This window comes from Tursiops truncatus, chromosome 12, assembly GCF_011762595.2.
Source record: "Tursiops truncatus isolate mTurTru1 chromosome 12, mTurTru1.mat.Y, whole genome shotgun sequence".
Taxonomy (NCBI): domain Eukaryota; kingdom Metazoa; phylum Chordata; class Mammalia; order Artiodactyla; family Delphinidae; genus Tursiops; species Tursiops truncatus.
This window is the reverse complement of record NC_047045.1, coordinates 38,683,319-38,698,085: the sequence shown is the minus strand read 5'-3', so window position 1 is coordinate 38,698,085 and position 14,767 is coordinate 38,683,319. Positions and strand designations below refer to the sequence as shown.

At 39.1% G+C, this 14,767-nt stretch overlaps 1 protein-coding gene across 3 annotated transcripts in view; it reads left to right on the top strand.

The window, feature by feature from the left end:
• SEC63 (SEC63 homolog, protein translocation regulator) overlaps positions 1 to 7,789 on the top strand; it is a 68,636-nt gene extending 60,847 nt beyond the window's left edge. For 2 of the 3 annotated variants that reach the window (XM_033867596.2, XM_033867597.2), the window contains exons 19-21: positions 1,947 to 2,045; positions 5,651 to 5,755; positions 6,712 to 7,789. In XM_033867596.2, the coding sequence (XP_033723487.1) occupies positions 1,947 to 2,045; positions 5,651 to 5,755; positions 6,712 to 6,855 (348 nt within the window). In that variant the 3' untranslated portion in view covers positions 6,856 to 7,789. Of the gene's footprint in view, positions 1 to 1,946; positions 2,046 to 2,531; positions 2,968 to 5,650; positions 5,756 to 6,711 lie in introns of all 3 variants that reach the window. The other variant, XR_012324771.1, reaches the window with a different exon arrangement.
• Positions 7,790 to 14,767: the final 6,978 nt, after the last annotated feature.

The following is a 14,767-nucleotide window of genomic DNA, read 5'->3' as shown; positions in this document are numbered from 1 at the left end:
ACAACACAGTGTGAGGTAGGCATTCATTACTTAACAGAGAAAAAAGTGAGGTTCAGAGAAGTGAAATAATCAGGTCTGGATGGCTTTAAAACAGGCATTGGCAAACTACTGCCTACAGACAAATCTGCCTCCTGGCCTGTTTTGTAAATGAAGTTTTATTGGAACAGAGTCACACTCATTCCTTTTGCAATACAGTGGCAGAGTTGAGTAGTTGCAGCAGAGACTCTTTGGCTCACAAAGGCCAGATGTTTATACAGTTGGCCCTCGGTGTCTGGGGGTTCTGCATCTGCAAATACAGAGGGCCAACTGTACCATGACACTTTATGTAAGAGACTTGAGCATCTATGAATTTTGGTATCCTGGAGGTGGCGTGGTCCTGGAACCAATCTCCTGTGAGGTACAACTGAACTCTATTTTGAGTCTGTTATGTTTTACCCATTTTGTGTGTGCAAAACACTCATAGACGAACATGTATATACACATATACCTGTTGTGGTAGTCTTAACCCTTGAGTTGAGCAGAAGTTGGGTTAATCATGCACTTGTGATCTGTTATTCTGCTTATTAATGTTGCAGTGCCTTGTAGTTTAAGGCATTTAAACAAAAACTTTTAGCTGAACTTAGTGTAGCATTATTAGAAAGATAATAAAACGAATTTTAATATCTTGGGATTGAAATGCAATAGAAAGTGCAAGTGTTTTTGGCTTAGAAACAAACATTTTTCCTACGAAACTATTTTCAGTAAAAGTTATTTTTTTTAACCTTCTTTTGGATGATTGAGACTTTAGAATAGTCTATTGTTTTTTTGGTTGATTATTTGGAATATTCTAGAGTTTATTTTTAGCTACAAAACTTTTTTTTTTAAAGCCATTTTAGAAAAATATTGTCTCTATCCAGTTCTTAAACAGTGGATGCGAAGAAGATGACTGTTTAGTTACTGACCTGTGCTGTAAGTGATAGTTGCTGGGCACACTGAAGTTTTGTACTTCCAGACTAGTCTTCTAATTTTTGTTTTAATAGATTTTTGTCTCCTGTCAGTGCTCTCTGCTACCATTGTGCATTCTGGTGGCAATTTTTTTACCCAGCTCTTTTTCTGGTCCTAATCTTTTATGAAGTACAACTAAAAATGCTGAGCTTGTTAAAATCATGTGCAGTAAAAGGTATAAACAGGCTCTTAGAATCTGAGATGCTCTCTTATGAGTAATGTGTTTTAATATATTAATTTCTGATATTGTTGTAAGTCCTTTCCATTCCTACTTTCTGGCTTTTGCTTATTACTAGGTAACATTACTAAGATTATTTGCTAAATGATATTGTAATAGTTCATACTGTTTTCTTTTTTAGCATATCTTTTGTCATTTACAATTAATCGGGTTTTTAATACAGAGGTTCATCAATAGCGTTTAAGGAGCCATTTGAAACACCAAAATTACATACAGAAGTGTTGTGGAGAGCGGATCTACAAATGGTTAAGAACAATTTATTCATTCAGTAAATATTTATGGACATCTATTTTGTACCAGGCACTGAGTCTGTGCTGGGGATACAGCAACGAATAAAACAAGGAAAATACAGTTGGCCCTCTGCATCTGTGGGTTTTGCATCCATGAATTTGACCAACTGTGGATTGAAAATGTTAGGGGGGTACATTCCAGAAAGTTCCAAAAGGCAAAACTTGAATTTGCTGGGTACTGGCATAGCGTTTACGTTGTATTAGATATTGTAAGTAATCTAGAGATGAAACAAATCATATGCAAATATGACACCAGTTTATATAAAGGATGTGAGCATTCATGGATTTTGGTGTCCACATTGTGGGTGTGTGGGGGTGTGTCTGGAACCAGTCCCCCTCAGGTACCAAGGGATAACCATACCGCTAAAATGAGACAAGGCAAAATTGTATTTCTCTAACTCTTTTTGGTTATTTATATTTATTTTTCTTTGCAGGAAAAACAAGAATGGTGGTGGCTTTATATCGCAGATAGGAAGGAACAGACATTAATATCTATGCCATATCATGTGTGCACACTAAAAGATATGGAAGAGGTAATTATCCAACAACATTATTTAAATATAGAAAACAGTGTAGAAATCAGTTTATCATATTTGGCTTATTACATTTTATTTAAGACACATTTTATAACTATTCTCTGACATATTTTGGAGGGAGCTCATTGGAAATTTATAAAGTACTGAACTACAACTTGGTAGTCTTCTAAAACCTTGTTCTCAACTTATTTTGGGGAGTTTTCACTGTTACTATCTAAGAACACATGCCTTACCTTATCTCCAGAATTTAATTATGTTTTACAAAAATTTATTATTTTTATCCTCTTTGGGTTAGTGCTCAGATATATACCTTTTGTCTTAAAAAACAAATATAAGAACTGGTGATTCGTTTTTTAGAGTGGAATTTTTTGTTACATTGCTTTGTCCGCTGTCAGTGACATCAGTAATATAGCTTTGTGATGAACATATTTTGCCCTTGGATTTTCTTGTTTTTCTTCTTGATTTTTTATGTTATTTTTCTAGGAAGAAGTTCTGTCTACCCAGACTTGGTGGACAAGAGCAAGGCTTTGAATTTCAAGATCTATGATGATGATTTTTAATCCAAAAAGTTTTTTCCCACCTTTCTAACCAAGTAGTACATGTATGAAGTAGTTTCTTGTTTATTTGACACTTAGAGTTGTTACCAACTTAAGGGTATTTTTGAGAGTAATTTTAACATTTTTTTTGTGTGTGTGCGGTACGTGGGCCTCGCACTGTTGCGGCCTCTCCCGTTGCGGAGCACAGGCTCCGGACGCACAGGCTCAGCGGTCATGGCTCACAGGCCCAGCTGCTCCGTGGCATGTGGGATCTTCCCGGACCAGGGCTCGAACCCGTGTCCCCTGCATTGGCAGGCAGACTCCCAACCACTGCGCCACCAGGGAAGTCCCAGCCATTGATATTTTTGAAGAGTCCAGGCAAGGTATTTTATAGAATATCCCTTAATCTGAATTTGTCTTATTGGTTACTCACGCTTATATTCTTCTCAAATATTTTTGGCAAAAATACTGCGTAGGTGATGTAATAACCTTCTTAGTGCATCACATCAGGGACACATTATATTAGTTTGCCTGATATTGGTGATATATCATGGTTGATCATTTAGTTAAGTCTTTTCTCTGTTGTAAAAAGTGTGTGTCTTCCTCCAATCTGTGGGGTGATACTTGGACACTATGTGAATACCCTGTTCTCCAACAGTCTTTAACCCACTCATTTTAGCATATGTTGATGATTCTTGCCTGAATCAATTTTTACTATGCTGGCTGTATTCAGTGTAGTTTAATTTTATATTTCTCTTAAGAGGGAAACTGTACATCTTTCAGTGTGTTTGAATCATATTTCTTTGTGTGTCTGTTTGTGACCATCGTTCATTTTTGTTGGGTTATATTGGTCTTTTAAATTGGTTTTGGGACTTTATTTTTGTTTAAATATTATGAAATCAGCCCTTTGTGATGTGTGTTGCAGATATTTCTCCCCAGTTTGTTGCACTATTGTGGCTGTTTTTATCAAGCAAAAATAGAAATATTTACTCATTTGTTTATCCATTGGTTTATTTGGGTGTTTGATGGTATGATTTAGTAGTCTTTTTCTTTTATGATTTGTAGGTTTGATGTTACAGTTAGAGGGGCCAAACTTTGAGATTAATTAAAAAAAAATTCTCCCATGATGTTTTCTAGCTTGTTTGTTTTTTTAATAAATTTATTTATTTTATTTATTTATTTTTGGCTGTGTTGGGTCTTCGTTGCTGGGCGCGGGCTTTCTCTAGTTGCGGTGAACGGGAGCTACTCTCCGTTGTGGTCACGGGCTTCTCATTGCGGTGGCTTATCTTGTTGCGGAGCATGGGCTCTAGGCACACGGGCTTCAGTAGTTGTGGCATGCGGGCTCAGTACTTGTGGCTTGCGGGCTCTAGAGCGCAGGCTCAGTAGTTCTGGCGCACGGGCTTAGTTGCTCCGCAGCATGTAGGATCTTCCCGGACCAGGGTTTGAACCCGTGTCGCCTGCATTGGCAGGCGAATTCTTAACCACTGCGCCACCAAGGAAGCCCTAGCTTGTTTGTTTTAATGGCAAATTTTAATATATAATCTTGCCAACAAAATCTGGATTTTGGAAAGTGGAGGCAGATTACCAGAACATCTAAATGTCATCATAAAAATGTATTCTTCCTTTGTCCAAGTGGAGTAGAAACTTCTAAGAGTTCGTAAATGTTTGTATTTGAAGTTCATTAGTATATGATAGGAAATAACGTATCTTTTTGACCTTGTAAGGCATTGGACATCTGTAAAGAAAAAAACGTATTTCTCCCATGTGTTTCTCCTTTACTCTAACACTACTGCCACACTCTCAACACTTCTGATACCAGTTTGTGGGCTTTTCCCCACACCAAGCAATTCGCTGTGACACCAGCTGAGTGTCCTGTGATTTAACTCAGTGCTGACACTGTCTACCTGGATATCTACCTCAGGTTAAGGGTTCAGTCCCACAAGACTGCTGTTCCCCTGCTCTCCATCTTTAGATGCTAGTCACAAGTCCCAGGTTATCACCTATACTTCTGACCAACTGGCTGTAAATCGTGGTTCCCATGATCCCCCTCCTTGGGTTCAATAATTTGCTAGAATGGCTCACAGAATTCAGGGAAACATATTTACCAGTTTATTATGAAAATAATATGATAAAGGATATAGATGAATATCCAGATGGAAGAAATACCTAGGGCAGGGTATGTGGGAAGGGGCATGGAGCTTCCATGCTCTTTCTGAGCAATCCACTCTCCCAGCACTTGCACATGTTCACCAACTCGGAAGCTTCCAGAACCCCTACTTCGGGGATTTTTATGGAGGCTTTATCACAAAGGCATAATTGATCATTAATTCAGTTTCCAGCCCTTCTCTGGAGACTGGGGGCGTGGGACTAAAAGTTCGAAGCCTCTCATCATGGTTTGGGCTTTCTGGTGACCAGTCCTCATCTAGGAGCCCACCAAGAGCCACCTCATTAGAAGAGAACTCATTCTTATCCAGGAAATTCCAAGGGATTTATAAGCTCAGTGTCAGGAACCAGAGTCAAAGACCAAATATTAGAACAAAAGATGCTCCTTGTGCTCTTATCACTTAGGAAATTACAGGGGTTTGAGGAGCTCTTTACCTGGAACTGAGGGCAGAGACCAATGTATATATTTTCTATTATCTCACAGCATTTGTCGTAGAAATAAGAAAATTTGGCAGGAACTCTTTCCTCTCTGGTGAATTCTATTTTAGTCCGTTTCATTTATTTTACTTTTATACCCAACTTAATTTCTTCAAGTTGTCAAGATGTGATGGTCAGCATAGAACTTGGTTGCTTTAAATATGCTTTCTTGAATTGTGGAGATAGAAATTAACCCCATCAATTCTGCCTCTTTTTGTTTTCTTTTTGTATAGTATATATATGACATAAACGTCATATATGTGTGTATTTGTTGTTGTTAGAACTTTTGTAACATTTATTAGGACCTCCTGTGTCATCTGAGTAAACCCTAGCTATTAAATACTCTGGTCTAAATATTTTAGGAGTGAGCTGTTGTTTCTTCCACTCCTCAAAATATAGATTTTAAGTGCTGATTTTATATTCTAGGTAGAACTGAAGTTTCCTGCACCAGGAAAGCCTGGAAATTATCAATATACAGTGTTTCTAAGATCAGACTCCTATATGGGTTTGGATCAGATTAAACCATTGAAGGTAAGAATAATGACTATGCATTGCATATGGTTGTCTATTTGAATAAGTGCTTAATATACTGGGGAAGCTTTTCTAGTTTTGAAGTGTAGAATAATAGAAAAAGAGGTCATCTCATACTTTTAGGTAATATACTTGATGGACTACTCTTTCAATAATAAACTTAAGTTGTATTAACAGAGTGTAATGATTTAGAACCTTGAGTATAACTTACGTGATACATTTTAATGTGCTGTAATATGCTGTAACTTTACAGGGCCTCACCAAATGGGTTCTGTTTTCTTTAAAAAGCACATGTGTTTTCCCACAGATTCCATTGTAGTGTTTATTGATTTCCAAAACTAATTTGTTTTTGATCATTTTAGAGTATACATTTGTGTATCATTTGAAGCACACTCCCATCAGTGTTTACTGTTTCACTTGAGCTTTTTATAAGAGGCATGCTATTGTGTTAGAGAGATTGTGCTGAAGAAATATTGTTGCGCTGTATACTGGAGACCTAAGAGAAGGGAGCCAGCAAAGACATACCTTTTTTTCCCCCACGAGAATACTGTATTTCTTTCCATTGTCTGTAGAATGTTACTTCATGAGTCTGGAGGCTGCAAATACCTCTTTGGAAGTCACACTTGAGTTTTTCTTCATCAGCAGAAGACTTATTAAGACATTACTCAGTGTTCTCACTCAAGAATCACAATTATTCACCTTTCATGCCACAGAGTAAATAGTATAAGCTCCTAAAATCAAACTACATTAGAAATTTAACTATACTTATGTGTTAGTAGATTCACCTTTTTATTTCTGGGATGAATATCTGTTCTAAGTATGTTAAATTTAGAGTTAAAAGCATAAAATCTATTTCTTTATAATTGCTGCAGTCAAAGAAACCTTTTCTTTACCAGGTATTTCTCCCATTATTCCTCCCCAAGTTTCTAAAGTCTACATTTAATTCTTTTTTATAGTTGGAAGTTCATGAGGCTAAGCCTGTGCCAGAAAATCACCCACAGTGGGATACAGCAGTAGAGGGGGATGAAGACCAGGAGGACAGCGAGGGCTTTGAAGATAGCTTTGAGGAAGAGGAAGAAGAGGAGGAAGATGATGACTAAGCAGTACTATGAATGGACCACAGTATTTGCACATATTTGCAAATTTTTGCTGTTTTGGAAGTGTGTAATAAACCAGAAACAGTGCAGAACTGATGTTGAAGGAGGTGTTAGTTCTTTACTAGAAATGGGTGCATAATATAACTAGGCAGTGGTGGTGCCTTGGTACAGTCTGAAAAATGCTTAAGGCTTGTGAAAGCCTTTCAAGTATGGGATGGTGCATTTATTTCATCTGCAAATGATAATAAACCCTTTGTTATAACTGTCCAGAAGTGTGGGCTATGTATTATCTGATCATTTATGGTCCCAGTGAAAGTAAAGGTACATGAAAAACAGTCTATAAATGAGCGACTTTTCTTTGTTTAGCTTTAGTTTTAACAAACGTTAAAGTATGGTAAACACCACAAATGTTTTAAGTAACATCTGCTCAAGTTTTAATCTCTTGGTAAGCTCTATTCACTTATTGACATTTTGCAGTGATACAAGAGTATTTATAACAGCTCCATTCATAGCTTTAAACATTTTATTTTTGCCTATCTTGGTCGTAAGTTGGCATTCTGTCACATTCCACATAATATAGAGGGCTACATTTTGGGATTTTCCTTCTTTTAATTGCCCAGAGTTATCAGATTATAAAAATGGCTTTTAATGGCTTAAAACATTTTTAAGCCTCTATTTTAGCAGATCAATACAGGATCTAATTCTTTTTATAAGCTGTAGATCTAAAAATGATTGTGGGACCATATGTTCTCTGATATTGGTGACTTATGTTATTAAACCTTTTTTAAAAGGTTCATTATAAAAGCTGAAATACATTCTTAGCTTTTAATCTACCTGACTCTATCAGAAGCCTTTTAAGGAAAAATATAACATGCAAACGAGGCATTTTTTTGTATTCATTTTGGACTCCTGTCAATAAAATAGAAGTTTGACTCATTTTACGTTTGTAATGGTGTGTCTTTTTACTCCCAGAAAGGGATATGATAGGATAACTCATTCTTTTATTTTTCAACTAAAAATTTAATAATAATATACATGACTGCTGATGTGATTGCTATTTCTGTATACTATAGAAAAACCCATGATTGGGAAGAATTTTCCCCTCACACTCTCACACAGTACAACCTGGAAGGGAGTGTGTGTAAAGAGCAGAAATGTGTACATGCTGAGTTATTGAGGTATTACTAGATACGGAGGAAGCATGTCTCTATTATAGGACTGATTGTAATAATCCTCTCCTATCAAAATCTCCACAGACCAAAGTACTCTTGGAATACTAATTTGTGACCTTCTTTACATAGAAGGTTGTCACTTTCCATGCAGAATTACCACTGGTATTTTGTTACTGCAGTTGGAAATAAAATTTGAAACTTAACCAAAAACATGAATGGGGGGGTTTTTGGGTTCTAAATTTAGGATGTAATATTTCCTATAATACGATCAAAGCAATTTTTTCACTGGAACCTCCATCACCTATTTTTCTTTTAAAGGTGTTAGTGAGACCCTTCCTTGGGAAGCAGAAGCGCCACTGAGGATTTGTTTCATTTTATAAGTAGAGGGTGGGTTTAATTTTCGAGTCAGGTTTTGCTGGGAAGCTGCTGGCCACCTAAGTGAGGTGGAAGGGAGTGAGCCAGCCTGTAGCATCCAGTGAAAGGAGAGGTTAGAGAAAACGCAGGTGGCATGAAGGCAAGGAAAGCGAGCAAATGAAACAGTGTGTAGTATGCGCACTCCTGGTTTTCTTGAAAGATACTTTTCAAGAAAAGTATTTCTATTCTAGTGGCTATTTTGTCTTAAAGAGGCTTTGTAAGTTATTCAAACTGGCTTCTTTCTGATTTTAAGGCTAGAGGATGGTTTTACAACCCAGTAACTCACCACAGTGCTTAAAAAAACAGCATCACCTCATTAGGAAACCCTACTAGCCTGTTTTCCTTTGCCATTTGTGTGATATATGTGTACTTCCTAACCAAATAATACATTTTCTTCTAATGAGCTCTTTCCATATTGCAATAGTGAAAGAACTGAGCCTTCGTTTTATAGTTCTCATCTTTCCAGCAAGTCTCTGAATTCTACATCCCTTCTTTCTTTCTCTATTATTGAGATTTGATAACTAATTTACCCTGGTTTGCATTTAATCAAATGGAAACTTTCACTGAGTGCAGTTTCAGTTTTGTTCCCATCAAGAAACACTGACGTTTTGTCAACAGAATAGATGAATATATAGGCGAAAACATTCAGTGTGCATATACAAAGTGAAACTGGTTATTTATGAAATTAAGCTACTTAAATTGTATAATATTTTTCTCTTTAAATTGATAAAGTACCTATTAAAACAAAAGGTACTCGTCCAGAGGAGACCACAATTGAAAGTCTTTCAGTTGTAAATTTTTGTGTTATGAAACTTGATTTAGGCCCCATGTGCATATCTCAATCTTGAAGTCAGGTGTTCATGTCCTTTAAAATTAAAAAAAAAGTTTGTGAATATTTTTTAAAAATTGAGTACATTGAATAAGGTTTTCTGTGTAGAACATTACTGTATTTCTCCCAGCTTGCACTGAGGGGTGCAGAAGGATGCTGAGCCTGTCTGGCTGCAGGGCTCCACTGCGAGGTGGAAGCTCAGGCCCTGGGTGGAAACAGAGTGGGTGGACACCAATGGACTGATGTGGAAAAAGGGAGCAAGGGTGTTGAGGAATGTAATGAGGTTCTCTGAGCATATAATTCTCGACCATAATATTTATCCAGTTATTCACTTCAGCCAATCAAAACGAGATACTGGAGTGGCCTTTAGCAACAATTGTTACTTCAAATGCAATTCAGCAAGCACTTCGCATATTTTTTGAGGGGTTGTTCATCATCACATATTTACTGAGTTTCAGTGTGGCTGGGTCTGTGATTGGACACTGGGGCTGTAAAAATCAGAGAATTTGTGTTCTTAATGACTCATAGGTATTAGGGCAGGCAGATTTGTGGCAGTCTGTTTTAATCCATTTGCATTGGCTAATGACCATTGTTTGGAATGCCTTTTTTAGTTTGTCTTTCCACTGTAGGCAGAGGAGATTTTTAAGGTGCTAGCTACTTGTTGGCTTAAAAAAAGAAAAAGGCAAACCTTCATCCTTTATTATTAAGTGTTTCTTTAAAGCATTTTCCTCCCCAAATATTCTTATTCAACTCCATGAAATCCCCTATTTAATCTGCCTTATAGTAACTGAAACAGCTATCAGTGAACCATAATGTGACATTTTACCTACCAGCTGTGCAGTGATTAGCCCAAATATGTCTTAAAAAGTTAGCATCAAGCATCTTCACACATTTAAACTTGATGCTAGAGCTATTTTGCAAAACTAAAAAAAAAGCTGTGATCTTGTACATTTTTCTGTAACTTGAGCTAAAAATTCAAGTCTAGCAATCATTGGCCTGCTTTAGGGCTGTGGCTTCAGGTGGGGGCGTGTACCTCCCAGGAATATGCAGGTAATCAGTCCACTGGGAAAATGTTAAAGCAGTTGTTTGTATTTAATCTCAGCCTTTTAAATTTCTATTTTTGTGTGTTTTATAATGTACATAATATATTGTACAATTGTACACTTCTATAATTTGTAAATAAATAATACATTTATTGGTGCATTATACATTCTTTTCTGATTTCAATGCATGATCAAAATATTTGCATATGCTGCTTTAAAGTGTTGATATACCGCCATTTAAGCAAAAACGAAGGTTTGGACCTTTGGCACTCACCATTTGAGTTCACAAAATGATGCTACTCTGCTGGAATTGAAGGGTTGGCATTCACTGTGTAGCAAAGTGATATTTTTTGAGGTGGAACTGAGTAGGTTTGGTGATGGGGTTAATACATGAGGGGAGGGTTCTAAGCAGCTGTTGTCCATGGAAAGAAAGTGTGACAGATGAGGGCAGAAGTGCTAGGTGTGGCTTCCAGGGACTTCCAGCAAAGTCTACAGCTCTGTTAGTGGTCCCTGCAGTCAGTGGCTGCTACAAATTACAGGTGAGCATGAGAAGGACTGTCCACTCTTTTCGGCACTAGATGGTCCAGCATTAACCTGCCAGGCTGGGTTACTAGAAACCTGAAGTGTACACTTTAAAATCTGGATAATTATGAGCAGATTCCATAAAGAACTTTAAAACTATTTCCCTGTAGTTTCTAGCCTGGTTCCGGTAGAGGGCGATAGGGCTATAATTTTCTTTAGCAAAGAATGGTTTAGTTTGTGACACAAAGAACCAAAATTAAAGACATGACTGTGTAATTTATTTCTATCGCCACCTTCTAGGCTTACCTCCTACCCTTTAATGTTTTGTATTTCTGTCTAACCCTAGCCTTTATTACATGTGTCCTTTAATATATTAAATTTACTTCTCGGTTTTCTGGCTAGAAACATTAAGCCCCTTTGCAACAAACTCCCAAAGACAATCCACGTCTGTTAATACAAATGTATGAGATTGCTTGAGAGAGATGGGAAGTCAGGTAGGACAAAAAAAATCCTTTTATTCTACAAAATTAATTTTTGGATGGTAGGTGTCAAAAACTATTGAAGGGTCTGAGATTTTTACTGTGTGTGCAAGCTAACAAGTTAACCTGCCACAGTGCCATGGATGCTGGCAGAAGACAGGAGACTCCCAAGTCAGAGGCACTGGAGGCTGCGTGAGCTTCCTGTTCCCCATCTACGCCTCTGTCTCCCAAGTTCCATGGGGCTGATTGGAGTAGCTCAGGTGGATGCTGCACATGCTGAGGAATTGAAACCTACTCTTTGAGTATGCAAGCAGGGCTTCCCTGGTGGCGCAGTGGTTGAGAGTCCGCCTGCCCATGCAGGGGACACGGGTTCGTGCCCCGGTCCGGGAAGATCCCACATACCGCGGAGCGGCTGGGCCCGTGAGCCATGGCCACTGAGCCTGCGGGTCCGGGTCCGGAGCCTATGCTCCGCAACGGGAGAGGCCACAACAATGAGAGACCCGCGTACCGCAAAAAAAAAAAAAAAAGAGTATGCAAGCAAAGTTGCCCAAGAGGGAGATACCCTTTCTTCCGAGGCTGTTTCCTATGCACACATAAAAAGATAGTCTGGAACAAAAGCAGTGTGCCTCTGCTCACAAGGGTTGCAGAAACATGAGATATTCATAGAAAATTGTCTCTCAAAAGTTGGAATTCAAAATATATAGTAACTTCTATTTACAAAGAGGTATAGAGTACTTATTTTCAAAGAGAATGAGTTCTATTTAGTGACCGTTAGGACCAGTGAGGCCATGTTCCTTGAGAATAGTGTGCATTTAAACCTCTTGCAAATGTTTTATTGTCAAAGATAGTTTTATGTTACAGTTGAAGACCGTTCACTTAACATGTGCACCAACTAAAAAAAATACAGAATTTTCCAAATTGAATCCAGAGCAGTGTGATAGTGCAAACAGGGTGTCTAAAAATGAACACTATAGCTGTTATATATTATAACCATAAAAGATTTTGATAATTGCCTCTGTACCTTTGCCCAAAACCTCAACCCAAAACGTGTCCTGCCCCCCGCCCCCAAAATCCCACTCTTCCCAACAAACTGAACATGTGCCTCCAAGTGAGTGGATCCTTGTAGAACAGCTGCCCTTCCTTTAGTGGTGCCCTTTTTCCTAAGATGCTATCCAAGTCCAGGGAGTCTTTGGAGTGTCTTTGGTTGAAATAATTGAGGAACTGCTGAAATATCCTTCTGAACAGTTGTGCTGGCATCTGACCATCCTTTGAGAGAATATTTATTATTTTTTTTTACTGTGAAAAGTCATTTAGAGATGTTGAATTGGGAGGGTAGTCAAATTTGCTGATATTTCGATGAAAAATTAAGCATGTGACTAAAATTCAATGGGTGCCTTTTTAAAAATCATGATTTTTATTTAAAGTGCATCTGAGGACTCCCAAGGAGACATTCAGTAATATTACTGGGGTAACTCTAGCCTCCCTCATTTATATGGATTACTCTGCATCTATATCTTTGTAAAAATTAGTCTACTTGCTTTATAATCACATCCAAAGTTTCTCCAGCTTTTTATTTTTATTTTATTTTTAAATTAATTAATTAATTTTTGCGTTACGCGGGCCTCTCACCGCTGTGGCCTCTCCCGTTGCAGAGCACAGGCTCCGGACGCACAGGCTTAGCGGCCATGGCTCATGGGCCCAGCTGCTCCGTGGCCTGTGGGATCTTCCCGGACCGGGGCACGAACCCGTGTCCCCTGCATGGGCAGGCGGACTCTCAACCACTGCGCCACCAGGGAAGCCCTCTCCAGCTTTTTATAATTTCTTGATTCTCTGCCACATTCCTGGGACTCCTGTTGCTGGCTGTGCTGTACATCAAATTTCCAAAATTTTCCAGAGCCTCCTCTTCTTGATGTGACAACACATATATGAGAGAGAGAAGGGGGAGCACCAGAAGAGGTACCCCAAGTTGAAGGGAAGCAGGGCATCCCTTCCAAATGTCTCGGAGTTGCTGTTTTCCCCACAACCAACTCCTGGTTCCGGACTCTGCAGTTGCTCTTTCTCCACCGTCCTGAGATCGTGCTCCAGCTTCCCTACCCCACTCACAAAATGCTGATCCGGGCCCATTATCATGCAAATTATGAGGATTACTGTGATTTTCCGAATAGTGCTTTTGAGAATTGGAGATGAAACTAGTGTTATGTATGACTCACAGTATTATTTCTTTATACACTGAACCTCCACATCTTTCAAGTCTGCTGACTTGATGACAGGGTATCGCTCCGAGCGTCAGGAATGACACAAATGGGGCAGCGCACTTTAGATGATTTTAGGTTTGCTAATACTAAAACTGAGTTTTGAGTAGAATTGTGACTGTTTCAGTGTGTTGAATAATTTTTAGAGCGAGAAAAAAAAATCTTAAAAAAAAAGCCTTCCTCCATCTCCCTCTGTATGATTCGTAAAATTTTCTTTGCATTTAGTGCTAGGTACTTAAAATCTGATTGAACCGAGTTCCTGTCCCCCAATCTCTCCACAGCCTAATATAAGCAGAGAGAAGGTAGGTACAGGAACAGAATCCATGGATTTTAGTCTTGGTGCTACCTCCATGGAGGGGCATTACCGTGGGGAGTTCATGACAGCGTGTATGCAAGTGCTGAGAACCTGGGAGGCCCCTTCTCAGCAGCTCTGGTTTGAAGTAGATCACACTTCCAGCTGCGCCCACAGAGGGCCAGGCATTGACGTGAGGGAGAGACATGGAAACAAAGACTCAGATAAGAGAAGTGACTTGTCACAGTTGGTGACGGAGCTGGAGCTGGGACCCAGGCACCTTCCTCCACAGGGGCTGCACTGTACAACCCACGTGTCTTTACTTGCACCACTGCTTCCGACAGCAGGGCTACCCCGGAAGACCATCACTGACGGGTTCCTCATGGGCTCCAGGTGCAGGGACCTGAGGCCGAGGGGAGGGGCGGAGGACAAAGCTAACAGTAGACTGTGCTTGGGATACAAAGAAAACAGAAAAGAACAAAAGCAAATAAAGACCCCTGCTGTACATTCTAAAAGAGGAGAAAAAGAATGAACAATAAACATAATTGATAAGTAATTTAAATAGTATAATTGAAGGTGATAAGAGTGATGGAAAAAAGAAAGTAGAGAAAAACAAGTCAGGCAGATGGAGGACAGGTTTCACTTTTTGTGGTCAAGACAGGTCTCATCTCAAGCTGACATTTGGGCCAAGGCTTGCAGGAGTGAAGAAGTTAGCCGTGCAGATATTTGGGGAAAGAGTGTTCCAGACAGAGGGCAAAGCTGACACACAAGCTGTAAGACAGGAGTGGCTGGCAAGTGCGGGGAACATCAAAGAGGCCATCAAAGTGGCTGGATCGGCTGGAGCGGAGTGAGCGAGGGGAGAGCAGCAAGAGATGAGCTCAGAGAGATATTGAAGGTCAAGGTCGCAGAAGG